This window comes from Oryctolagus cuniculus, chromosome 1 (assembly GCF_051225735.1).
Source record: "Oryctolagus cuniculus isolate XC-2025 breed Fujian yellow rabbit chromosome 1, ASM5122573v1, whole genome shotgun sequence".
NCBI lineage: Eukaryota > Metazoa > Chordata > Mammalia > Lagomorpha > Leporidae > Oryctolagus > Oryctolagus cuniculus.
The window spans coordinates 229528979-229556885 of NC_142867.1; the positions used below are offsets into that span (position 1 = coordinate 229528979).

The following is a 27907-nucleotide window of genomic DNA, read 5'->3' on the forward strand; positions in this document are numbered from 1 at the left end:
GCACAGCCATTTAGGGGTCTGGACAAGGGCCCGATTACAGGTCTGCTCAGAATCGGGTTGATGATGAGCTCACCACTACTTCCTGTTCTTTCAAGGCGTCTTTGCTGAAAGCACAGAAAAGGGCACTGGCTGTTCTGGAGCCTGGACAACTCACATAGCAACACAGCTAAGAAATGCAGTGTGTGAGCCATACTGAGGTGTCGCCGGCCCTGATGCAGTCGGGGGACAAGGGCACACGTGCTGATGGAACCCCACCTCCTATCCAGAGTCACTGCACAAATGTCCCCTGATGCATTACCATTAGTCAGGGGCTGCAGGGCGGGTTCCCGGGCTGGAGCCTTCCACAGGGATGCAAATCCCATGCCCTCACTTAGCGCCCACACTGGGTCTGTGGCTCGTCAAACATGTTTCCTTACTGCTCTAATGGACCAGTGTATCGCTTAATGAAAGTTCTTAATTGTAATTCAATTAATTACATACACAGAGTCCCCAATTACATTTTCCAATAAGACATTGGCTGTGGTACAGGTCTAAATGCACTTAACCAATTTTAATATATTAAGACCAATTTCCCTTGAATACTAATTACCACCTAATGATAAAATTGAAAGGGGGGGGCTTTTGAGAAAGGGAGAGTAAAAAATGCAATTCATGTGGAAGTTCTTGGCCCACACAGTACAGTGCGGGCAGCCATTTGCTGGAGTGGGGGTGGATGGGTCACAGGGCTGCTTCTAGCACAGGCCAGCACAGATTTCTGCCCCAGGTGTCAGCTACCCACGGTGTTGGCCATTGTCCAGTGAGGTTGTGAGAAGTCTCAGAGGCTAGAGGGGAAAGGGAACAAGAGGGAGGAGAAAGGCCACTGCACATGTGGAGTCTGTGGCAGGCGTTCACCCTGTCTCAGACACGCAGCTCCTAGGCAAGACAGCCCTGTATAGTGTACTGCAGCTCACCACACGCTTCCCACGTACTTGTTCCTCACAACAGCTCTACAGGGTAGGGATTACCACCTCTTACTGATGGGGACATGAGGTTTACAAACAGGGGTTGCCCCAGGTCACACAGCGGCTCCAAACACCTTACCTTTCCCCTACAATACAGCACCTGCTGGCCAACGGTAACCAAGCGGCAAGGGGTGGACACAGCGTTCTGTTAGTGTGCAGAAAACTATATTATGCAATAGAGGCTTGAAAAACCCTCATCAACATAGGAGATTCCTTACGGGGAACTCCACCCTTCCCAAGCCAGACATGTACCTGGCTTCTGGTAACAACTCATCCTGGAATATGTACAACAGCTGTCACAAGTCATTCTGTTTGTAAACAGTTTATTTGCATGATCACGTTTTCTTGTGTGTCTGCTGAGTGCCGTTGTGCTATAATGAAAGAGGTTTGAAGCGCTGGTATTTACATCACACAGTGCAGTTGGCAAGCTTGGTGATGTGTAACTGCAGAAGGCAAAGCCTCCGAAAGCAGAGGCAGTCTCCAGGCCTGGCCCAGAAGCAGAGAGCAGGAGGCATGGCCCCTCTCAAGGAAGCACCACAACAGAGGACCTGGAAAGGCACCAGGCAAGAGCCCACACCCGTTCTCTTCCTACACTGGCTTTTCTCCTCTCTCCTTTATTTAGTGGAGTGGGAACAGAGTCCAAGCACCACCACAAGGAAACCACTCCATACAAAGATGCTTAAACTCCAAGTTCCCTGTAAAAGCTACCACACTGCGTACTTGCCCCTTGGAGCCCCAGTGAGAAGCCAGGTGGCATCTGTGGTTTAGGGGCCTCACTCCATCAGAGGGAATGATCTAGGCCTGGCCAGTCACTGGGAGGCAGAGGGCACTCAGATCTGCCCTCTGTCCAGTGTGGCTCCAGCTGAATCATCAGTGGCCAGAGAGGAGTGAGACCAGGGGTTGTAACCAAGCCCCCAAGGAGATAGATGAGGAGTCTCACTGAGACTGACAGGTAGGTGCTCCCCGCCCCCATCACAGTCATCTGGTAAGCTAAGGTTCCCCAGCCCTCCAGTACCACCTTGAACCAGGGAGATGAAGAAGCCACAAGGGAGGGACCTGATGGAGCTGACGCATCCTGCCAATCTCCTTCAGAGGGAAGGGGGATCAAAGGAGAGAGAGGGATGTTTCGTGGGCACCTGAAGCTCTGTCCATGGCAAAGCCCACTTGGGAAATATCAGGTTAAGCCCTGCACTAGACTCAGTGGACACAGCACAAGGTCTTCCAGGCCTCATTAGCATTCACGGGGCATGAGCAAGTCCCTCCACCTTTGAACCTCAGCTTCCTCTTCTCTGCGATAGGGATGACGACCATGTTGGTCTGCAAGGCCGCTGTAACAACAGCACTTGCTTCTCGTTCAGCTCACAGAAACCCTGTGACAATCAACCACCTCCACTTCCACAGGAAACAGGCTAGAGGTGGCACCAGCTGCCCAGTGTCACAGGCTAAGAGACTCACCTGAGGTCTGACTGTCACGGCGCTTTAAGGACTGTACCATACTGCAGCTACCCTACGCTGTTGCTGGTGAGCAACAAAACTGGCCACAGTGTCTGGCGCCTTGTTGGTGTTCCACAAAGCCAGTGTAACTTCAGGCCGGTTTTGCCTGTGCTAATGTGCAATTCCAGCTTCTCTCAACACTGTGACGAGCAAGCTGGGAAGGATCTGGGAGGGCTACCCGCACACGGGGGCTGGGGAAGGTCACTGCTGGCAACAGCTGGCGGAGAACACCGAGGCTTCGTTTGGTGCCAGGATTTAACACAGAAGCTTGGACAAGAATGGAAGTCTTTTAACGTTACATCCTTTCCATAACGCACTCATGCTTCCTTCTGGTCAGATTCCAGCTTCTGGCAGGCAGTTGGCTGAAGGATGTAGTAGATTATCAGACAAGAATCCAAACTGGAAAGCTCAAGGACTTTGGCTTGTCATCTCTTATTTAGGCCAAGATCCAAGCACACATGCTAGCTCGCAGTCCCTCGGCAGAAACTCTTGTCAAGCCAGCTTCATCGGCGAGCTGCTCTTGCAGCACAGGAAGACGCTCGTCATCAGCAGTCTCAGGGCTGAAAACGCAGCAGCTTCCCAGCTCTCCCAGCACAGGCTTCGGGGCCAGCTCACTTAGACGCTCACTTCCATCGCGTACGGCCTGGCTGACTTTGGGCAAGTCACAGCCTTTCTTCACAGTAAAAATTATCTCTCATAGAGCGGTTACAACGTGATGAGAAGAAAGTGTTTGTGAAATGTCTCGCACAATGCCTTATGCTAGTGGGCCTGAATAAATAATTCTGAAAACACCCTTTGATGTGGCTGAGGTAAGGTGTTATGGACCTCACGCCTCCTGAAAGGTTGCTATCCATTCTTACAGCAAACGGTCTTCTCCACCCATGGTTTTATTTATACAAATATGCATCCGTCTGGAATGCCTAACACTTGCAGGAGAGTGCCTTGTTTCCAAGTCCTCTGTTCTATGGCAGACGCGCTGCCTGCTCTACCTATGCCCCTGCTGCCCCATTCTGGATTGCCCCCTCTCCTCAACACATCTCCTCCAGGGTCCCTGCCACTTCCACGATGCCCCACCTTCCCAGAACACTGCTCCTTCCTGAGCCTTCCTGAGTTACAAATTACGGCTAACATCTATGGAGTACTTATTATGCGCCAGGCACTGTCTAAGAGCTTTATGGCTAACTGTCCAGGGTCACAAGGCTAGTAAGCGGCAGGGACAGAATGTGACAGCGGACATGTGGCTTCACATCACGTTCTCTTAAATTACATAACATACGATCGTAATTTAGTTTATTCCTAAAACGGTTTTAAGAATAGTGAACCTATCCTGATCTAACATACCAAGAGAAGTGGAAAAAGTTCTCTTTTTAAAATAATTTCTTTATCTCAATCCATATTCTCAATAGGTAGCTAGTGGAAAACAATATGTGGTTCTTAATAGGAGTTTCTACTTAAGACTTTAAAAAATATATATATTTTTTTTTAGAAAAGGAATAAATTGTTTTTATAGGGCAGATGTTGTGGTACAGTGGGTTAAGCTGCTGCTTATAAACCTACATCCCTCATGGAGCACAGTTCAACTCCTGGCTGCTCCACCTTTTTTTTTTTTTTTAAACGATTTATTTGGGAGGCAGAGTTATAGGAGTTATAGTGAAAGGGAGAGGTCTTCAACCACTGGTTCACTTCCCACATGGCCGCAACAGCCGGAGCTGGGCCTATCTGAACCCAGGAGCTTCTTCCGGGGCTCCCACGTGGCTGCAGGGGCCCATGCACATGGGCCATTTTCTACTGCTTTCCCCAGGCCATAGCAGAGAGCTGGATCAGAATACAAGCAACCAGAACTAGAACCAGTACCCATATGAAATGCCAATGCTGCAGGTGGAGGTTTAACCCGCTATACCACAGCACTGGCCCCTGTTCCACTTCTGATCCAACTCCCTGCTAATGTGCCTAGGAAGGCAGAAGAAGATGGTTCAATAGCTGGGTCCCTGACTTTGGCCTGAGTGAGTCCCAGCTGTTGCAGGTATTTAGGAGGTAAACTATGAGATGGGAAATTCTCTCTCTTTCTCTCTGTCACTCTGCCTTTCAAATAAATAAATCTTTAAAACAATTGTTTTCTATAAATGGCTTACATTTACAAAGACTGCTACAATATTCTCTTGATTTCAAAACTACTGACTACCAGGGCTGGCACTGTGGTGCAGCGGGTAAAGTCACTGCCTGCAGTGCCAGCATCCCATATGGGTGCTAGTTTGAGTCCCGACTGCTCCACCTCCGATCCAGCTCTCTGCTATGGCCTGTGAAAGCAGTGAAGATGGCCCAAGTCTTTGGGCCTCTGCACCTGCATAGGGGGCCCAGAATAAGCTTCTGGCTCCTGGCTTTGGATCGGCCCAGCTCTGGCCCTTGTGGCCATTTGAGGCGTGAACCAGTGGATGGAAGACCTCTCTCTCTTTCTCTCTCTCTGCCTAACTCTGCCTTTCAAATAAATAAATTTGTAAAAAATAAAAACAAAACAAAACAAAACACAAAAAGCCCTAATGACTTCCTTGTGTACTGTGTAAATGCTAGGAAGGTTTCTTCGTTTGAAAAATATTTATTTTTATTACTTGTTCCTTTTTTTTTTAAAAAGATCTATTTATTTATTTGAAAGGCAGAGTTTACAGAGAGAGAGAGGGAGATATCTTCCATCCATTGGTTCATTCCCTAAATGGCCATAACAGCTGGAGTTGGGCTAGTCCAAAGCCAGGGGCCAGGAGCCTCTTCCAGTTCTCCCACATGGGTGGCAGGGACACAAGCACTTGGGCCATCTTCTACCCAGGCACATTAGCAGGGAGCTGGATCAGACGTGGAGCAGCTGGGACTGCAACTAGTGCCCATACAGGATGCCAGCATCACAGGTGGTGGTTTTATTTGACCCGCCACAACATCAGACCCTATTTTTTTATCTGAAGGGCACAGTGACAGAGAAAGAGACAGATACAGAGAAATCTTCCATCCACTGGTTACCCCCCAAATGTCCACAACAGACAGAGCGGGGTCAGGTCGGAGCCCAGAGCCAGGAATTTCATACGGGTGGCAGGAACTGAACTACTTGGGCCATTAGCTGCTGCCTCCCAGGACCATTTGCAAGAAGCTGGATTGGAAGCAGAGGTGGACTCTATTCCAGGCATTCAACATGGGATGTCGGTACCATAAGCAGCAGATGAACCCACTGCACCAAAACACCCATGCTGATTTCTGCCATTAACACAGTGGTTCTAACTCATGGAGTGTAGGAACTGGAGTTATCTTGTAAGTCCTCTAAGAGAGGGATGCTGAGGATACAGCAGGTCACACCAGACTAAATCAATCATGCTTGAGTGGGAGGGGCCAGCATTGTGGCATAGTGGACTGCCCATCTGAATCCTGGCTGTTCCACTTCTGATCCAGCTCCTGCTAACACTTGTGGGAAAGCAGTGGAAGATGGCCCAAGTGCTTGGACCCCTGTACCCACTTAGGAGACCTGGAAGAAGCTCCTGGCTCCTAGATTTGGTTTGGCCCAGCCCTGGTTGTTGCAGCCATTTGGGGAGTGAACCAGCAGATGGAAGATCTCTCTCGCTCTCTCTTTCTAACTCTGATTTTCAAATAAATAAAATAAATCTTAAAAAAAAGTTGAGTGAGAACTAAAGCACAGAATTCAAAGCTTTATCCACCAATCCTCACAACTTCTCTCTCCTAATGTAAGAAATCTGGGCCTCATTCACATTTAATATGTAGAATTTTCATTATCTTTTAGTAAAAATATTTTCCACTAGAATTTTAAAAAAGATTTATCTATTTGAAAGGCAGAGTTGGGAGTGGAGGGATGAAGGAACGAGGGGGGGAGAGAGAAAGAGGTCTTCTATAGCCACTGGTTTACTCCCCAAATCGCCATAATAACCAGGCAGAAGCCAGGTGGCTGGAACTCCATTTGGGTCTTCTACATGGGTAATAGGGGCCCAGGACTCAGGCCACCTTCTTCTGCTTCCCTAGGTCCATTGGCAGGCAGCTGGATCAGAAGCAGAGCAGCCAGGACTTGAACTAGAGCTCATGCGGATGCTGACGTTGCCGGTGGTGGTTTAACCTGCTGTGCCACAGTGGCAGCCCTATTTCTTTTTTAAACCAAAGGTTCAGATGCTTATTTCTTAATTCCCAAACATATGTAGATCTTTTAGTTTTTTTTCCTTATTTATAGCTTAATTTCATTGTGATCAGACAGCGTATCCCATATGAAACCCTGAGTAATTTTCCAATATAGGGATATACCATATGTTTTCTGGCTAGTCTTCCAGTGTCAGATATTAAAAACAATTCTGTGAAAATTATCACTATACACAAATCTTTGTTGCATTTTAGATCTTTCCTCCTTAAGACAGATTTCCAAAATCTACCTGGATAAAACATTTGTGGGTCTCTTGATACTTGCAGTTGTGTTATACGTGTAAGTTAAACCACAGCCACCAGTGGGTGTGTCTGCTCCCCTGTATTCTACAAGTAATACGGATGTGTTTTTAAACACCTGGCATATTTGCTAAGTGAGAGTATTCATTACAGTGCTGCCTTAAAATGCTTATATTTTATGTTACTCAAGTGGATGGACAGCTTTACAAGTAAATGTCCACTACTTAACTGGATATTTTGGACCGCCTGGGAAGCAGAATTTTTAATTTATTTCTAGGTGTACTTCTGTACGGCACTCACACCCGGCTGCAGCCTGTGTGGACTCTAACCTTCCACCTCTGAGAACATGCTGTCAAATGCCAAGGGCACGTGTCACCTTCCAGTGAGCCCTGTGTGCACTCCCCAGAGGCGGCTGTGGCACCCTGCTTAGAAGGGCCAGTGGCTGACCACGAGCTCCCGTCCGTCCACTCATCCAATCTACAGGTACATCTTTGCTGCGAGCCTTGAATTAACAAAGGGCAACCTGGAATGGCCAGGGACCCCCTCCCAGGCCTGGCAGTCACGACAGAGTAGAAGGAGGCACCCAGATGAGGGGTGGGTCAGGTTTAAAGGACAGGGGAGAGGAAGGTCGGGGACGGCCTCTCTGAGGATTTACGCTGAGACAAGGGACGACAAGGGAATGGAGGCAAGCACGTGGCACGTGGCAAGCAGAAGCGGCAGCCTGCGGAAAAGCCCTGGAGCAGGACTGTAGGCGGACAGGTGCGGCCACAGCCGCAGGCCTTGCGCGTCACTTAGTGGGAGGCACGGCAGGATTAACCGAGGTCTTGAAGTTCTCATCGCGGCAGTGGGAACTGCCACACCGCCTCCTGCTACCATTCAAACCGTTAAAGGTTTCCGGCACCCAGGTCTGAACAGCGACGCTAACAGGGCCAGCTGCTTTGTTACACAACAGCCTTAGCCTCAGAAAAGGCCCATATTTCTAAGCCATTTCCAGGGCTGCTCATAACTGAGGAGATTCAGTTCAACTAAAAAATATTAATCACGGAGTGCTAAACAGGATGCAGGCTACCAAAAGGCATGAAATCAATCACTTCGCTCTGGGATACGCTTTGGCACGCAAGCTGCGGTCTGTCCCTTCCGGTCTGCCCAGGAGGACCAGACCCGGGAGCACTCCCAAACACACAGCTTGCGAGCACATCTGCAACGGACAAGGCGGGCACGGAGCGAGGCGGCCAACGTACTGTTCTCGCGGACCAGGCAGAACTCCCAGGCGCTCTGGCTCTCCAAGGTGCTCTCCAGGTCCACGGCGACGTTGGGCTCGCTCTGCTTCTCCAGGCGGTACTGAGGGCCTGGAAGATCAAAGGGGCAGGAGGAGGGGAGGAGTCTGTAACACTGAATTCAACATTTACGGAAACCACCTACTGGGGAAAGCTGAAGTCTGTCTCCGAGGGTCCTCCAGGACGGAGGAGTCTGGGGTTTTCCCACCAGATTTCCCACACTCGGCTGTTCTGTTATGCGGTCTGTTTCCACTCAGTTCTGCCTTAAAGCAGTGGAGACGTAAATGACCTTGCAGCCAGACTGCCCAGGAGCCACAGGCAGCTGAACATTTGTCAGTTCTGAGCAGGTGACTGTCCTCCTGAACCTGCTTCCTAATACGTGAGGTGGGACAGTTATACCCTGGAGGAGTACTGCGAAAATCAGAGGAGAAATAGGAAAAACTCACTTAACAATGCCCCTGCCCACAGGAGGCACCCTACCCCTTGGTAACTTCTTGTCATCGTAATATGTTAGTTAAGTATCAATTAAAATCCGGGATAAGGTATGTTTAGGGCTCTAATATGATGAGAGTCCAAAAAAATAGTATTAAAAACGTCAAGAAAGAGGCAAATTTTAACAAGTGAATCTCAGGTTTCTGGGTTATGAGGGTGGACAGACAGTGGCTGCTGACTCACGTTTTGCTGAGACATTTATGACAACACGAGAGACACAGGCCCAAGAGTACCGAGTACCGGACACCGGGCACCAGCTTCCTGCCTCACACAAAGGGCTCCGGGAGCTCCTCACGGAACACGGGGGCATTTTATACATTTATTCATGGACTGCTTTGTCAATCCAAATGACAATCTTGTTCTTCCCAGACAACACCTAACAGGTCCAATGATCAGATTCAAAAGACTGCCCCTGTGATTGTTAACGGTTATTGGAAAGATTAGGGGCATCAGAAACTGTCTCATCATTGTGACTCTGAAGGGCATGTTTGGTCAGACAGAAGGAGGTGTGAGAGATGGGAGGAGAGCAGCGGAGGCCGCGCAGGGCTCCCAGGCGGAACATGTATTTTTAGATATGTTCTTCAGCTGTTGTCAACTTGTTGATTATTCACATCCGGCACGTCTCCCTTGTCAGTCTGAGGCTCTCCACTCGTCCCCATTCTCCTTCCCACACTCCAGGTTCATCAGTAGCTTTGCAGGTCCACTGCAGTTTCATGGTGTACTCAACCTTTCCTCTAACTGGTATTTCAGCAGAGCTTCTGCCAAGTTCTGAGTTCTTACCACACATTCAATGCTTTTTCCATTACTTAACGCTTCTGAACCTTTACTAAGCAAACAAATGCTCAAAACACATACGACTATTAAGGGCTGGTGCTGTGGTGTCACGGGTAAAGCCACCGCCTGTGATGCCAGCATCCAACATGGGCACCAGTTTGAGCTCCGGCTGCTTCACTTTTTTTTTAAGATTTATTTATTTTACTTGAAAGTCAGAGTTACACAGAGAGAGAAGGAGAGGCAAAGAGAGAGAAAGAGAGAGAGGTCTTCCATTTGCTGGTTCATTCCCCAATTGGCCGCAATGGCCAGAGCTGCGCCGATCTAAAGCCAGGAGCCAGGAGCTTCTTCTGGGTCTCCCACATGGGTGCAGGGGCCCAAGCAGTTGGGCCATCTTCTACTGCTTTCTCAGGCCATAGCAGAGAGCTGGATCAGAAGTGGAGCAGCCCGGTCTCGAACTGGTGCCCATGTGGGATGCGGGCCCTGCAGGTGGCGGCCTTACCCGCTTCGCCACAGTGCTGTCCCCAGCTGCTCCACTTTTGATCCAACTTCCTGCTAATACACCTGGAAAATCAGTGGAAGGTGGCCCAAGTCCTTGGGCCCTTGCACCCTTGTGGGAGACCCTGAGGAAGCTCCTGGCTCCTGGCTTTGGTCTGTCCCAGGCCTGGCTGTTGCAGCCCTTTGGCAAGTGAACAACTGGATGGGAGATTTCTCTCTCTCTTTCTGTAATTCTGTCTTTCAAATAAATCTTAAAAATAAAAACAAAAAAAGTGACATATGACTATTTAAGCAAATACATGCTCAAAAGTCTATACACAATCTTTTTTTTTTTTTTTTTTGACAGGCAGAGTAGACAGTGAGAGAGAGAGACAGAGAGAAAGGTCTTCCTTTGCCGTTGGTTCACCCTCCAATGGCCGCCACGGCCGGCGCGCTGCGGCCAGCACAGCGCGCTGATCCGAAGGCAGGAGCCAGGTGCTTCTCCTGGTCTCCCATGGGGTGCAGGGCCCAAGTACTTGGGCCATCCTCCACTGCACTCCCGGGCCATAGCAGAGAGCTGGCCTGGAAGAGGGGCAACCGGGACAGAATCTGGCACCCCGACCGGGACTAGAACCTGGTGTGCCGGCGCCACAAGGCGGAGGATTAGCCTATTGAGCCGCAGCACCGGCTATACACAATATTTTAAAACTCTAGCATGATATATTTAGACCAAAAAGGCACTGTTTCAACATTAAACAGAACAAAACACAAATTTCAAAAATGTAATTATTAAGTAAATTATTAAGTAAATGTTAAGTGAATGAAAGTATGAAGACACAGGTCATTCTCACAGTCTGTTCTGTTCTGTCGTGTGGCAGTGTCAACATGTACCAGTAACAGGCACGCCTGCTGCTGCTCGGTGGAGCCGGCACAGGCGCTGGTGGAGCCATCACAGAAAACCACGCTCAGCTGAATGCCAAGAATACTGGGCTGTGGGCTTCTTTGGCCTACAAGAGGAAAGGGTGTCACCCCTAAACCTGGAGACTGCCAAGACACCGGCTGTTCAGTCATCTCCGATCCCCTGCACCCCAGCAGCTGCCAGCAACACAGTGCACTGAGGGCGCGGCCAGCTGCTTCTCTGCACGTAAGTGAAACCGACGTGCGAAGTTCAGTCACAATGCAGCTGGCCCTGGGGATCCCTGGGTTCCACATCCTTGGATTCAACCAACCATGGGCAGAATCTATTAAAAATCAAAACTGCATCAGTACTGAATAAATGAAAATATAACAGCTATTTACATAGCATTTATAAAGGATTTGAACATTCACAAATTTTGGTATCTATAGGGGCTTTCTGGAACCCGGCTGCTCCACTTCCAATCTGGCTCTCTGCTATGGCCTGAGAAAGCAGTAGAAGTTGGCCCAAGTCTTTGGGTCCCTGTACCCACATGGGCGACTGGGAAGAAGCTCCTGGCTCCTGACTTCAAACTGGCTCAGCTCCAGCTGTTGGGGCCACTTAGGGAGTGAACCAGTGGATGGAAGAACTCTCTCTCTCTGCCTCTCTGTAATTCTACTTCATATAAATAAATTATTTTTTGAAAAAGATTTTATTTATTTGAAGGGCAGAGTTACAGAGAGCGGGAGAGATAGAGAGGGGTCTTCCATCTGCTGGCTCACTCCCCAAAAGGCTGAAACGGCAAAGACTGGGCCAAATTGAAGCCAGGAGCTTCTTCCAGGCTTCCCACACAGGTGCAGGGGCCCAGGTACCTGGGCCATCCTCTGCTGCTTTCCCAGTGTATAAGCAGGCAGCTGGATCAGAAGTGGCGCTGCTGGGACCTGAACAGGTGCCCATAGGGGATTTCGGCATTGCAGGAGGTAGCTTAACCCACTATGCCACAACGCTGGCCATGAAGATTACTTCTAAAATGTAAATAGTGGGAATACTGGATAGCAGGAATATGAATGCTTTTAATTTTCCTTTGTGTTTTTCTGTATTTTTTTTCAAATTTCCCATGATAAATAAAGGCTATCTTTGTAATTTCAAAACATCATAAACTCCAATGTCTTACAGTGCCATCTTTCTGAGGATAGTATAGTTATCACCATGGTGGCATCTCTCCAATGGGTCTTCTACATGCAGTAATTTAATCAAAACCAGGCATGATCTGTTCATGCAGACAGATCTTTTCATCGTAAGTAAGCCTGCACCCTGACGCATGCCCTCTGAGGGCGCTGTGCAGGGTGCGAGGCTTCTCGTGCTATCAGCCAAGCCACCCCTTTCCTGATGGCTGGGAGCCGAGGCCTGGCTGCATCAGGGGGAGCTTCAGGCTGGTTTCCTTTGCACATTTTCTCTCTCTCAGGTTCTGCAGCTGCCTGGAAAATGTGGGTCAGGAAAACCAGGGGAGTCCAGGACTGCTAGGAAGGGTCTCATCTCTAAACACAACTCTTGCTCTCAAAGCCATGAATGTCATCATTTTGAAATTTGCTTTCTTGCTTCTTACAGAGATTTCTATTGTCAGTTTGTTTCCTGAAAATGTTTTCAGGACTTCCTTCCTAAAGACTCACTGATGGTGGCTTTCACTTACTATGTGGTCTTTCTGTGCCAAGCCTGCCATGCAAGCACGCCACGCAAGCACGCCACACAAGCATGCCAGCCAAGCATACGAGACCTCACTGAAGCCCACAGCAACCCAAGAGACAGACAGTATCACCTCCATTTTATAGGCTGAGCCCTGACAAAGTAACCTGCCCAAGACCACAACGGCAGAAACAGGGAGAAATGAAGCCCAAGGGTCTTCTGGCTCTAAAGCGCCTGTGCTTTGAACCTTCCTTCCTCCTGCAAACTATAAATTACTGGCCAGTTATAAAGAGGCCATAGTTTATACCATAAATATAGATTTTTGTAGATCTGCAGATTCATCTGGGTTCTGAATCACTTAACTTGGGGTTTCTATAAATTCAAAATGAAAATGATTTGAAGTAATGTATTTTAATCAAATTCACACATACCAAATAACTAAGCTGTGGCTGCATTCTACGTCCACGGTGGTAGCCAGCCCCTCGTGAAGAAGGGATCTCCTCATTTTCCCACCCAGCCTTCCTACCTACGCCCAGCTCTGTCAGTGCCTCAAATTCTCAGTGCTGTCTTCTGCTCTGAGTTCCCCTGCTCTTCCCTAAGCTAAAGAACTTGGAAAACAACTTCGGAACATAGCCAGGGACTGCTGAGTGCTGACTTTGGGATGGCAGTGTGGTTAAGCTGTAGACGAGACTCAAGATCTAAATTCCAAACTGCCTCTTACAAATCTGCACTTCTCTCCTTAATTCTTGCCCAAACACCAGATAAGCCTATCTCCAAAAGGCAGACTGATAATTTCCGGTGATACATGTCATGAGAGGCTATACAGTCTGGTAGTTAACGGCCTGGGTTTGAGATCTGCCTGAGGAAGTTAGCTGCATGACTTCCAGCCAACTGGCTTAATCTCTTCCAATGCCTTGTACAAAATGGAGATACTAACAGCCTCACCTCCTAGGGCTGAGGGTTCAATGAGCTGCAAGTTGTATAGCAGTTAGAGCAATCTCTGACTGAGAGATTTAGTGTCAGCTATCATCACAGTCATCATCATGGGACTGTCACCATGCCAAGAGGTCACAACATTGAGACTCTACCCCCACCACAGGGCCCACCACCTGCCAGGTATGGTGCTGGCCTTTTCCGTAGGCCACCCTAGGTCGCAGAGTATGATTCCCATTTATCAGGGAGGGACTATGACACACAGGCTGACTAGCATGCTCAGGGTCCTTCAGGAAGTAGTGGAACTAGGACTCGTGCCCAGGGCTGCCCAGGCCTGCACTGTCTAGATTAACTCATGAACTACAGCACTCACACAGAGTTCTTAGCACATGACTGTTGATGATAATAAAGATTATGATAGCCTGGACCTATCAGATGTAGAACTACAGTTTCCATCAACTGCTTGTTTAATTTTCAGGCAGCTGACGTGGAAGGAAACTAAAAAGAGCATTCAAAAGGCATTTCAAAAAGACAAGCTGTGGGGCAGCGGGTAAGGCCAGTGCCTGCAGTGCCAGCATCCCATGTAGGCACTGGTTTGAGTCCCGGCTGCTCCACTTCTCATCCAGCTCTCTGCTTCAGCCTGGGAGGGCAGTAAAGGATGGCCCAAGTCCTTGGGCCCCACCCATGTGGGAGACTGGGAGGAAGCCCCTGGCTCCAGATCAGTGCAGCTCCAGCCATTGCAGCCATCTGGGGAGTGAACCAGCAGACGGAAGACCCCTCTCTCTCTCTCTCTCTCTCTCTCTCTCTCTCTGCCTCTCTGTAACTCTGCCTTTCAAATAAAAAAATAAAAAAGAAGACAAGCTGTGAGGTCAGTTTCCATGAGGACACTTTTGCTGAACTGAACAGGACACAGTTCTCAAGGCAACGTCCACCCTCTGGAAAGAGGCCGTACAATGTCACAGCTGCGCACGAGCCACAGGCCACCTCATTCACAGCAGAGGGGACACACATGGAAGACTCAGGAAGCAGCTCCTCTGTGGGGAGACGGCCCCTGGGGCATTCCAAAGGTGTGTTTACTGCAGTGACACCATATCACCGAGTGGTCTGGCACAAGACAGTGCTCTGGGCACATTGGGAGGGTTCCAGGCAGATTTTATGTGGGGTTTTGTAGACCTGAGGCAATCGTTTCAGCACATCAAGGAAGATCCGTAGCATCTGTTGGGTGGCAGAGGCTGCTCTGAGCAGCTTCCTCCATCTCCTCCATCCCCTCACTGGCACACAAAGGGTGTTAACACACACTTCCTTACCAGCTAAGGGCCAGCGGAGAGAAGAAAGCTAAGGGGAAGCAAGTGCCTGTCAACTCCAACGACAGGGGGGCCAAGCTTCGGCTCCATCACTCAATGTCTTCTTTCAAGAGACTGGGTGGGGGCTTCCTTTAGACCCTCGTATCAGGAAACACTGCACTTGCCTAGAGCACTTGCTTGCTTTTGCACTTTTGCGCAGTGCTGCACAAGGCTGGTAGTTACGGATCTCCTGTCTCCTTCCCCTTTGCCTGCTAGGAAGCTCAGCACTGCACGAGGGCGCTGAGGATGATGGCTCAGGCACGCATTTCTGTGCCAGCTCCTCCTTGGGACTCATCTTGCTGTTGAGCCTTTATTTTCCTTTCCTTTTCATCTCATTTCTTGACTGAATTTTGTCTCTTTCAAGATCCTATTAGAATACTATATGCAGTCCAAATCCTTCTGGACTGGGGCAGGATGGATGAGGTAACTGTCACGGGAGTGGCGGAGCCCCAGTGGGAGAGCGGCCGGAGCGAGGAGAGGTGGCGGGCAGGGGCCCATGTCTTCTCGTCAGCTGTCCCACGTGCCAGTCTGAAGAGCTGCGTTCATCTGAAAGAGCTTCTTGCACCAGAAAAAGCGAGGTGTGAGAAACTAAAAGGAAAGGCCGGGTTTGAGCAGAAGAGCCCTGGTGTCTGTGCCGTGAGTGCAAGCAACATCGCCAGCTGTGCATTCTGGGGAAGGTACTTCATCTCATCTGTGCATTTGTTCATCTGTAAAATGGGATAACAGAACCGCCCTGGAGGGCTGCTGTGCGGATTAGAGGCAACCCAGGAGGCCCCTCAGCAAAGCGCTCCGTCTCTGACAGCTGCTATTCCTGCTCGCACAGGCTGGAACAGGAATGACCGCAGCGAGCTCACGCAGGCCCCCAGCCTAGGAATCAAAATAGACCGGCAAGGTACAGGTGGCAGGGGATGCTGGCACCAAAAAGGATGCCCATGCCCCTTCTCACACGTGTTCAGGGGAGGCACGTGAGGTGGGAGAGGTGTGGGTCTAAGGTCCAGCAGCACTGGAGGGGAGACTTGTTGAGCAGCCAGGACTCCCACAGCCCTCTAGTCTCTCAGGTCCTACAGACACAGTTTGAATATTGAACAGTCACTGTCAGAACCCACGGCACAGGTACCAAAGGATCGTCTGGACTTCTGTCTGCCAGACGTTTTTCCAGCATCAATAATGTGTCAGGCACAGAGATGCATAATCAGGGATGCTTGTCTTTGAGGTGACACACCTGAGCAGGTAAGTAAGTGCCCAGTGAGTGCTCTCAGCAAGGCAGGGACAAGGTGCTGGGGGGCTGGGAGGGGGCAATTAATTCTCCTCCCCTCCCATTTCTTCCCTGAGAGGTCAGGGTGAAGAAGGGCTGGGAGGTGGGGCATTCCTGCAGAGGTACTGAGAGCCCATGGCAACCACGGGCAACCCAGCAGGAAGGAGCCTGGGCTGCATGGAATTCCAGGGGAAGCTGGAGCTGGGAGGCGTGGCCCAGACTGGATTTTCCCTTACAAGCAACAGATGCTCACGGAGCGGGGGATCAACAATCAGCTTGGTGTCCTGGTGGGATCCTCTGGCGGCACTGCTGACATGGGCTGGGCAGACTGGTGGCAGGGTGACCCATTCAAGGCAAACTGTGCCAACGCTCATCTGCTCGCTGGAGACTGGGTCCTCACCCGGCCACAGGCATCTCTGAGGAGCGATGCTCTCTGTATCCAAGCTCAGGCCCAGCACCAGCTGTTCTCAACCGCCTGCCTTCCGAGTCTGCTCCCTCGCTTGAGGTGGCTGCCATCATTTTCTGCTTGATCTTAATAAAAGCGCCAAACTATATTCAAGTGATAACCACTGTAGCTTATACCCTCGCTGAGGCTCAGATGGGATAATTTGGAATTTAAATAATAAAAAAGAACAAGCTGACGTGACAATAAGGTCACACTTTAGCCTTTTCTGAGCCAAGACACAATTTTCGCTCAGTGAAATAGGCGAATGTAATCAAATTAAATACAACTCCCATTACAAAAGAAGAAAGACGAGAGCTGTTCCAATAAACCAATTCTCCTTCCTGGTTAAACTGCAAAACCTTCAGGAAAGGTTTTGAAAGCATGACCCATCAGTTCTAATTTTTAAAACTTATCCTTTCAGTCAAGACTAGAAAAAGGCCCATTCCAACTTTTATCTTTACTACAAAGTGCTGTTATCTTGGCCTGATGTCAGGAGCTCTATCTCTCTTTCTGCTGACAAGCAGAGACGAGAAAGATAAGATTGGAAACGAATCTCACTTCTCTGAGTAAATAAATAATCAATACTCATCTAAATGTAAATGAGAAGGTAGCCCCCGCTGATAACAGCACTCTTATCAGGGAGCCAATTTTCTTCAGACATTTGGCCTCAACCAAATCACCATCATTCAGCCCCAGCCTAATGGCAAAAAATCGTAACTAAATTGAACCGATCACCAGAGATCAACTAAGTTCGGCCCTGGCCACTTCAGGTTCAAATGTTTGGGAATGCAATTTTGCCCCCATTAACTTTCAACAGCAATGAAGAACAGACTGGTCAAGGGGCCAGTCCCTGCAATAAACAAACCCCAGCCAGGGGGTCAGCCAGAGGGAGTGGGAGGAAGGGGGAGGTTTAGGTGTTTAAACCACAACACTGCCATAAAGGAAGCAAACCCCAAACCCGTGAAGGGAAGGGTGGGCTGGAACTGAGAAGACATTTAATTTGCTTGATAAAGTTTATTAAAACAAATGCAAATAAAGAAAAAGGATATTAGAAAGCCATGTGGCTAAAAATAACCTAAGGTTCAAATGATCAATTTCCTCTAACTAATTTGTCTCAGACATCCATCTGACCCAGCAGTGCGGCACTGACCTGATTTTACTGAAAGAAGGCGCGTCTACAAGACAGATCACTTTGAAACCGCTGCACTGGGCTTCCCATTTCTTTGCTGCAAGACTCAATTCACTGCTGATGAGAGTATTGGGGAAATTATGACCATTATTGATAGGACAGCAAAACCACTTTTACACAGCAGTGTTCACGTCGACAGAACGCTTGCACTAGACCATTAATGAAAGTGTCAGCTGGAATCAGAAATTAAAGACAGAGGCTGGGAAAGGCCTAATTTTTAGAGCCCGTTAAGGACACCGGACACAAAGAGGCAGCAGCCATTCGCCCTTTCAAGAGTAACAGAGCCCAAACAAGGCGGAGCAGAGCAGCAGAAAAAAGGAATGCCAGGACCTGGGGTTCCAAGGCTGTAGGCTCTCTGCATCACCGGCACAGAATCCTAGCATGTCTGGTGCAAGACAGCCACTCAAAAGTTCTACAACCTCCACTCCCGCTGTAAGCAATCCCAGAAGGTGGATGTGTGGTGTTAGTGTGGGTTTTGGAATCAAAGACTGGGCTTAAAATACTGGCTCTAGGAGCGGGTGTTTGGCAGAGCAGTTAAATCTAATGCTTGGGATTCCCACATCCTGCATGAGTTCCTGCCATGAGTACTGGCTGTTTCCAATCCAGCTCACCCTGAGAGGCAGCAGATTTGAGTCCCTGCCACCTATGTCAGAGACCTGGATGGAGTTCCAGGCTAATGGCTGGCCCAGCCTTGACTGTTGTGGGCAACTGGGGAGTGAACCAGCAGATGGAAGATCTTAGTCTGTCATTCTCTGCCTCTCAAATAACAAGGCGGGGAGAGGCGGGGGAGGGAGGAAGCCCAGCTCTTCGGCAAACTATGTGAACACCAAGATCTAAAATCGTCATAGAGCCATCGCAGATTATTGTAACACAATGTGTCACACAAAGTAAGCACTCAGTAGATGTCCATTATTATATTACTATACGAATTAAACCAAGTCCTAATTCGCGCTGTCTGAAATCAAGTTTAATGCTGCTTCGTTTCCAGACGACAGTGACAGCAATGGCCGACGTGGCGGGCTCTCCTGGCTCTTAACAGGCCTTATGTGCATTAGCTTTCCTCATAAAACTCCATGAGGCTGGGCCCGTGCTGTGGCGTAGCGGGTAAATCTGCCACCTGCAGTGTCGGCATCCCATATGGGCACTGGTTCAAGTCCCGGCTGCTCTACTTCGATCCAGCTCTCTGCTATGGCCTGGGAAAGCAGTACAAGATGGCCCAAGTCCTTGGGCCCCTGTACCTGCTTAGGAGACCCAGAAGAAGCTCCTGGCTCCTGGCTTCGGATCGACCCAGCTCCAGCCATTGCAACCATTTGGGGAGGGAACTAGTGAATGGAAGACTCTCTTGCTGCCTCTCTGTAACTCTGCCTTTCAAATAAATAAATCTTTTCTTTTTTTAAAAAAAGAATCTTCCCAGAATTTTCAAAAAAACCAAAACACTCTGTGGCAGGCTCTATTACTGTATAATCCCCATTCTAGGCCGGCGCCGCGGCTCACTAGGCTAATCCTCCGCCTTGCGGCGCCGGCACACAGGGTTCTAGTCCCGGTCGGGGCGCCGGATTCTGTCCCGGTTGCCCCTCTTCCAGGCCAGCTCTCTGCTGTGGCCAGGGAGTGCAGTGGAGGATGGCCCAAGTCCTTGGGCCCTGCACCCGATGGGACACCAGGATAAGTACCTGGCTCCTGCCATCGGATCAGTGTGGTGCGCCGGCCACAGTGCGCCGGCCACGGCGGCCATTGGAGGGTGAACCAACGGCAAAGGAAGACCTTTCTCTCTGTCTCTCTCTCTCACTGTCCACTCTGTAAAAAAAAAAAAAAAAAAAAAAAAAATCCCTATTCTACAGAGGAGGTTAAGTCACGAGCCTGCTGTGAGGCACGAGGAAGAACCAGGTGTGTTCGGTTCCAAAGCCTGTGCTCCATCACTCTCCCATGCTGCATCCTAGAGAGAACTGTATGAGTTTTCCTCCTTGGGTTAAGAGAATTATAAGGCTGAGATGATTTATCAGCCTACAAAGGAGTGAGGATGCTGGGTGGGAGACCAAACAGCAGGGAAGAGAGAGTGGGAGGTAGATTTGAGGGGTCTAAACCCTCCCAGCAGGCCTCGTCCTTGTCCTTGTCCTGGCTTTTGGGGGTGGGGGTAATGGAGGGGTGTCTCTTTTTCTGTTAAATGATTTACAGAGTTACTGCCTCAATCCACAGTTCTGAAAGTGTGATTTCTTTAGGGTTTAACTATACCCATTTCTAGTCTTGTTACAACTTTTTTATTGCAATAGAAAACATTTACTGGAAATATGTTACTGCTATTACCAGGTCATAAAATAAAAAGAAAAATAGTTTATGTATTGCCATCATTTCCAATCATCAATCAGAAAGTGCCAAGAGGAGGAAAGGAAAGGGCGTGCAGCCGAGATTTCCTCCTTTGTGTGGGAGAGCGTGCAGGAGCATCATAATTCTTCACAACAAATTTCCTCTTGAACACCCAGCCTCCGGGATGGGCTCCCGGGAGAGCAGGGAGGGCACACCTTCCGGCATGTTCCCTCCTCTCTGCAGCCCTGCCCGAGTCCCTGTCGGAATTAAGAGCTTTTTCATCCCACCTTCTTGGGGACCTACTTCTCTCAGCGCACTGAGCACGCTGGGTCAGAAGTACTTGGTCTGTCTGCCATTCCCCTGCCACCCCATCATCAGGGCATTCTTTGAAGACACAGGGCAGGGAGACTCCTGAAAAACCTCAATTCTGTGGTCACAAGCAACGGGCCCTTCACTGGTACTCGATCGCCTTTGTCAAACAGAAAGACTTTGGAAGGCGCCATTGAAAATCGAGCAACTCACCAATCCACTTCTGCAAGCCAATCCTAAGAAATATTAGCTCCAGTGTTCAGTGATGTATGTTAAAAGATGCTCACTGCCGCGCTGTTTTAATATCAAAAATTGCACACAACCTAACCGTTCACCAGTAGGAAACCATTAAATAGATTACAGTATTATCTGTACACTGGGATGTTTTATGGCTGTGATGAAAATAAGCGAAGTTACTAAGACATGAGAAGATCTCTATAATGTATTGCTAACTTTCAAAAGTGAGACAGAGAATGTGCAGAGGATGCTACATGCGGACAGAGTGCTGTGTCCATCATTTATGTGCACGTGTGTTTGCGGAACACACATACCCGGTCTGGAAGGACATGAGTCAAAGTGTCCTCAAGAGGCTCTGTTAACTACAATCACCTCTGCATGGTGAGGAGCAGAGACTTCTTCTTCTTTTTTTTTTTTTAAGATTTTCATCACGATTGGGTTTGACAGTAGAGATATAATGAATTATTTTTTGTCATTTAAAAATCCAGTTTTAAATGTGAGAGAGATTCAGCCAGCCCAGACAAGGTCCCGTGGCCTCTAGTGCCGCGTCTCACTGTATGCGGCTCCTGTGTGCTGAGCAGCTGCAGGTGCCACACAAGCAGATGGGGAACCAGGAATTAAAATGGGGCTGAGCCTGTAAAAGGACTGTTAAGGTCCAGAGTCAAGCCACAGGTGGGCCACAGAGGCATCCAGCACTGCTCAAGGGAGAGGGCTGCGCAGGGGAACAGGACTGGAACAGCTGCTTCCTGGCTGCTCACAGAGGGAAGCCACAGCCTGAGGCCCACAGTCCCCCGGTCTGTACTGTATCTGACTGGCTGACCTGGCCCCTTCCCACGGTTCCCCCCTGGTCTGTACTGTCTCTGACTGGCTGATACAGCCCCCGGATGCCTCCCCTCAGGCTCTGAAAGAAGAGGTGGTGTGGCAGGGGTCTATCCCTGTGGCTTGGGTTAGGGGAAGTCTGGATTTGATCCCTGCCCTAAGCCCAGTGTTGTATGTGTGTCTAGAGAGTGCCCCACAACCTTTGCACATTTGAGACAGTATGGTATAACACTCCAAGTGTGACTTCCCGGCTCCGTCACTTATGAGCTGTGTGACCCTGGGCAGGTTACCTAACCTTTCTCTGCCTTACTGTCTGTAAAAGAGTGATAACAGCACTGGTCTCTTAGCATTGCTTCAAGGACTCCATGAGCTCACACACGTAAACTGCACGTAGAGGATGCCTGGCCCACCGTCTGCTACTGTGTAGCCTTCTATCTGGGCTGCTGCTTCTCCTCTGCATGCAGCACTCAGTGGGAGGGGCCTCCAGTTCTCCAGCAGTGACTGGCACCTCTGAGGTCTGCCACATTGGTCTTTCCTTTCTCCTACCAAATGATACAGTCATGCAGAAATACCCACCAAACCATGCCACTTCACCTGCGCTTCTGCTCTTCTAGCTCCTAGGTCTGGAATAATCTTCCCTCTACTTCTTTAGTCTATGTTTTTTCCTACTCACAGCAAAGGAGAAACTGTCTCAACCCACGCTGGAAAGATCCCTTGGACCAGCTGGACACAGCTGAGGGCAGCACCTCTGTGGTCCCAGGACAGCCTCAGCACCCAGGCGCTTGCTCGGCTACCACGCCTCCAAAGCAGACCTGGAAGTCCACCTCCACCTGACTCCCAGCAGTGCTCCCGCTGGGACTGCTGGGATGGGTGGAGTGAGTGTCCGCATCTGGACAGCCGGAGAGGACCCAAGACCACTGCTGTCAGAGGACAGTCCCTCCTTCTGGGCAGCTTGGTTCTGGTTCAGACCTGCCTTCTCTGCCACAGCAGCCTGACCCAACATGTCTCCCAGCAGTCACCCGAGCCACGCACGCAGGCCGGAGTGGAACCCAGGCAACACCAGGGTAAGAGCAAAGAACAGACGACCAAAACCTTCAGCACTGGAAGACTGGCACCGCTGGACGGAGTGTGCTAGCAGGGGTGGACACTGCCCTTCCAAGAGGGACGCTGGGGTCTCCAGACATCACCGCCCAGCCAGCACAAGTGTCCTTCTCTTCGGAGAAAGGAGGCCTGTTGTTACTTGTGAAAAATAAACAGTCTTTTCCCTCTTCCAACCCAGATATCGCTTGTTAGAGGGGACAGAAAGCTTTCACACTATCCCGGAGTCTCCAGTTTTTCAATTCAATCTGTTTCTCTTAACTTGAGTCACTGTGACATTACCAAATTCTACATACAGTTATCTGTTGCTCTGTAAAGAAATACAGATGGTTTTCCTGGAAATAAACAGTCATTTATTTTAAACAATTGTAAAATAGTTTATGGAAACCAGTGGGGTAATGCATTCAAATAAATGCCAAGACTGGCTGATGGGGAGCCCGGGTGCTAAATCACGCTGCTGAGGAAGTCAGCTGTGGGAGCAGGGAGTAAATCCAGAGTGACAGGATTTCCCGTGACGGCAAAGGTTTCTGACATCCAGGCCAGTGCTCAAAACCACGGCACTTCAAACCCGTTTTCCTTAACACAGCCTTGACAGCCAGGGACACCAGTGACTGTGGTCACAAGCATCTGTAGGCAAAAGCAAAGGAACAAACAGAAAGCAGACTCACTGCTTTGCAGCCTTCCCTGGGCTATAAAAGCAGCGACTCCAACGCCATCCGCGGTGAGCAGGCGCGGACCAACTGCTTTCCATCAGCAGCCTCTGTATATCCACTAGAATCTCAAGACTTCATTCAAATCAGCCTGTCAGAGGCTGGCTGGGCAAACCACGTCCTCTCTGAAGTAAAACGAGGATACCAGACGCACGTACTTGACAGGCTGCCGCGGAGATTCAGTGAGGCACCAGGAGCAACAGTGCTCTACGCCCTCGTGGAAGGGCAGCAGGAAGCTATGCGGCTTCTCAGGGGCTTCCGCCAGCTCCCCAGGGAAGCACCTTCAGCAAAGCGGCACCCAGGCCCACCTTTGCAAGAACAGAGAGAACTCCGAACCCTGTTTGTGTCTAACTGTACAGGGCAATCAATCAAACTTACTAACCTTCCCTTCTCAAACTGGCTTTTCCCTTGTGACTGGGTTTCCAACAGGGACACAATTCTTCCCATGAACTGACCCAGATGTGTTTACCAAACTCCCACCGTGTGCCCTGCCTTGCACTAGGCACGGCAGGTGTGAAGATGGGTAGCTCTTGGGATTCTGGCCTCCAAGTGTACAGCGTAGAGAACAAGACATTCACAGGTTCGGGAACCCTTCTTACTCAACCTCCTCCTTGTTGGCACGAAACGTGTGCCCGCATCTGGCAGACTATTCACTTGCTAAGTCTTCACTATCCCACAGCAACAGCCTCCAGCCAACACCGTTCACCCTGTTCTCAATGGTGCTCTCTAGAGCCGAACTCTGAAGGTTATTGCTTCCACGCTTGAAATCCTTCTACAACTTCCCCACTGCCTATCCAATCTAGATGCAAACTCTTCACCCCCCCCTCCACCCTCCTCTCAGGGCCTCCTCCATCCTAATTCTGTGTCCATTTATGTTCTCTAGAATGTAGCCAAACTGGCCTTCTCACTGCTTTCTTAAAGATGTATTTATTTATCTATTTATTTGAGAGAGAGACAGACAGACAGACATATCTTCCATTTGCTGATTCACCCCCTAATGGATGAGGCTGGACCAGGCTGAAGCCAAAAGCCTGGAACTCCATCTGGGCCCCCGTGTGGGTGTCAGGGGCCCAAGTACTGGGTCATCTTCTGTTGCCTTCCAGCTGCATTAGTAGGAAGCTGGATAGGAAGGGGGCAGAGAGGACTCAAACCAGCTCTCATTTGGCACATATAGGCTGCCGGCATGAGAGGCAGCAGCTTAGCCACTGCACACACACAGGTCCCTCCGGTCATTTCTGTGCCTTCCTCCCACCCAGGCCGCTTGCTCCTGAGTCTGTCAGTCACATTCCTCCCTGATGGGTTTCTCCAAAGTCTTATCTCTTCCCTGACCCTCAGACAGCAGATCCTTCCAGGTCTCAGACTGGCCTCCTTCCTTTCCCCACAACACAGGAAGCTGCACCGTTAACATTCCTCTTACCAGCAGGCTCTGCTCCAAGGCGAGAGGATTTCTACAACTCGAGGTCAGCCAAAAGCAAGCTGGCCTTCAGGTAACTGTCCTGGTCCAGCCGGGGCCCTACCAGGTTCATAATGTGCTTCTCCGGAAACCTGCTCTGCTCCATGCTGTCACCTGCCTGGCCTTCCTCTGTGCATAATTATACACTTAACCTATCTGAACTCCACACACTGGCCTGGTGAAAATGAAGGGGAAAATATGGGTAGGGGGAGGGCTGAGGGAACAATTCAAAGTCTGGAGATTTCTACTGGCTGTGACCGTCGGTGGCCAATGAGCCCCGAGAGTGTGAGGCGGGAATCTCATTTATCTTCGCAGGCACGGAGCCAGGGAGATGGCTGTGGCTGGCTGATGGCTGAACTCACTGGGTGGATGGTGGAGCCTCAGTTTTCCAGCTCCTTTACCATCACACAGTCCCTTGTACAGTGTCTTTCTGGGCCGAGTTTGATTTTAGCATTCAAAAGTAGGTATTTTAGGCTCTCATCTGTTTCAATGCGAGAGAAGAAAGCTATCCATGTAGATTAAATGAGAAAAATCATAGTAAGTTAGCTTTGGACACATTTTTAATAAAAGGATTTTTTTTCAACACATAATTTTTTTTTTTTTTTTGACAGGCAGAGTTAGAGAGAAAGGTCTTCCTTCTGTTGGTTCACTCCCCAAATGGCCGCTATGGCAGGTGTGCTGTGTTGATCCGAAGCCAGCAGCCAGGTGCTTCTCCTGGTCTCCCATGGGGTGCAGGGCCCAAGCACTTGGGCCATCCTCCACTGCCTTCCCAGGCCACAGCAGAGAGCTGGACTGGAAGAGGAGCAACCGGGACAGAATCCGGCGCCCCGACCGGGACTAGAACTTGACAATGGGATTTCTGCTCACCTGTTGCCTTTGTGCCCTGATGCTGGGCAGGACGTGTTTTTCTGGCTGCCTGTCCCCAGAGGCTGAGCGTCATCTACTTCCCTGGTCCTTGCTGCAGGCCACCTGCAGCTCTCCCTAAGTCCTTGTGGTCCCCTTCTGCCAACAGCCTGCCTGCCCTGCTCTCTGTGGAGGGGGCCAGAACCCTCAGGTACTGGAACCAACAGGCTCCTCTCAGCTCACTCCATCTTCCTTCCAGGACCCTGACACCAACTGCGGCTGCGCCCCCATCAGCACTTCTCTCACTGCCAAGTGCCCTGTCCAGCTCCATCATAGCCACCGGGCTGCTGCTTCAGTATCCTCCACTAGGTTGGTAAGACCTTCAGGGTAGGGTTCAAATCCCAGCCCATCAACTGACTTTGGAAAATTACTTAAGTGCTCTAAGAGTTGTTTCCTTATCTCTAAACTGGGGGTGATGATAGTTCCATGTGGTTATTGTATAGATTAAATAAGGTAATAAAATATGTAAAACACTCAGCCTGGCACATAAGCACTCAGTAAACAGCCATTACTTATTACTATTTTGATACAATTTTGCCTCCTGCAACTCTCAAGCTACCAGACAAGAAGCTGAATTATATATCCTGTTTTATTTCAGCCAGTTGTGAGTTGTAACCTAGGAAGTTAAAATATGCATCTCCTTGTGCTACAAGCAAAACAAAGAGGTAAAAGCAATGGGAAAAATGGCAGAAGAGCAGTCGTGGCTGCCAGCCATTTGCCTTTCTGGGAGTTTTCTTTCTTGTTAGATCTATTATCTGGGAGCAGGGCTGCCCTGCTGGCTTTCCATTTGCCTTGCTAATAACAGTAAATCCAGCAGCTCCCACTGCAGTTCCTGTCTCCTTCAGCTGACTCCCAGGCCAATCAGCGCTTCCTCTCTGCTAATGTCAGATGTTCCCTGGGAAGTCCTGCTGAAAAGGAAATTTATGACAGAAGTTTCTCCTGCTTTTAACCCTTCGACATATCCAGCCCCAGATGCGGGATGCGCCAGAGGATGCCAGGGCATTCCTACGCGTGCGCTCTGATGTTCTCACCGAGGCTCTGCGCCTCTGACAAGGGGCCCTGGATCCCTGGGAAAGCTCGACTGAGCAGCTGGGCAGACAGATGCGCACATGCTGGGCCATACCTGACGTGGACCTAATTTGAGCTGGGTTCTTAACAGCCAGGTCTCGTGTTGGACTGCGACTCAAGGCAGTCACGTTCATAAAGCAGCCAAGTGTCATGTCACAGAAGTGTGAGTGTGACTGGTTCTCATAACTGAACTGAAAGGAGGGGACAGGACGGACGATGACTGAGCAATAAAACCATGACAGCTCCGACTCACTGGCCGCTTGGTGCTTCACACCATCTTCCCCCCTAAGTGGAGAAAATGAATTCCAAGCAGGCGAAGAAACCAAAGGGCCAGAGAAAGTAACAGGGAAAGGGCAGAACCGGGAGGTTCTTCTCGAACCCAGGTCTTCTTGAACCTGCACAGGTGACTACCAACCAGCAGCCTGCGGGTCTGTTGGGACTTTTTTTTTTTTTTACTGAAGAGGAGACAGAAGTAAGGGGCTCAGAGAGGGAGAATGACCAGCCCAGCACCTAGCAAGAGGCACCAGGGCCAGCAGAGGACTGATGACCCGCTGACCCTCAACTGCAGTAGGGAAGAAAGCACTGACCCAGGCCTCTGGGAGACGACAGGGCAGCCTCTCTTCAGTCAGGGAGGGGACAACGGCTATGTGCCGAGGCTCAGGCGGGCGCGCCAAGGTGGCAGCGGCAGCCCTTATGTTCTTGGCATAGAAGGGTCTCCTCCTGGGGTCTTCACTTCCTGTGAGCTCGGGCCTTGGCGAGTGTCTACCTTGGAGCCCAGCGGGCGTCCCTGTGACCTCTTCTCCACCTCTCCACAGAAGTTACATGATACACTTAACCAGGTTAGGAGCTCCAGTAAACTAATTTTTGTCCCAATTTAAAAACAGAAAAGAATGTCAAAATGTACATGTGACAGCTGTTTGGGACGCTAATGCCATGGAAAAGCAGCTGTTTTCAGTTATATTAGAGATATTAGTCATTCTTAGAGTTGGACAGTGTATTCAGCTAATAGCTTATGCTTTTACCTACGGAAAATACAGGTCAGAGAGACAAAATGTTGGCAAAATCACATTATGGTACTATGCTCATTTAACATTTTGGTTCTTAAAAAATTGGAACTGTTTACAACGAGAAGCAATTATTTACTAATGATGTTCTCACAGAAACCTGACATCCAACCTCATCAAATGGATGGAGGCTTCTAGAAGAAAGGAAGTTTCCAAGTAGAGCAAGTCTACGCAAGTAAGACAAAGAGAATCTTTGTAAGCTCTGGTTTCTTTTTACCAATTAAAAAACTTATTAGGCCCGGCGCTGTGGCATAGCGAGTGGAGCTGCAGC

General features: G+C 49.6%; 1 protein-coding gene across 15 annotated transcripts in view; it reads right to left on the bottom strand.

Moving 5' to 3' along the window:
• The window catches only part of MAPKAP1 (MAPK associated protein 1), a 259582-nt gene that overhangs the window by 57321 nt on the left and 174354 nt on the right, over positions 1 to 27907 (bottom strand). For 12 of the 15 annotated variants that reach the window (XR_016212148.1, XR_016212147.1, XM_089302685.1 and 9 more), the window contains one exon: positions 8156 to 8263. The exons of the other annotated variants lie outside the window; for them this stretch is intronic. Coding sequence is in view for 10 of the 12 variants with exons in the window: in XM_089302685.1 (XP_089158811.1) it covers positions 8156 to 8263 (108 nt within the window). In the remaining 2 variants the exon portion in view is untranslated. The remainder of the gene's footprint in view (positions 1 to 8155; positions 8264 to 27907) is intronic. 15 annotated transcript variants of the gene reach the window in all.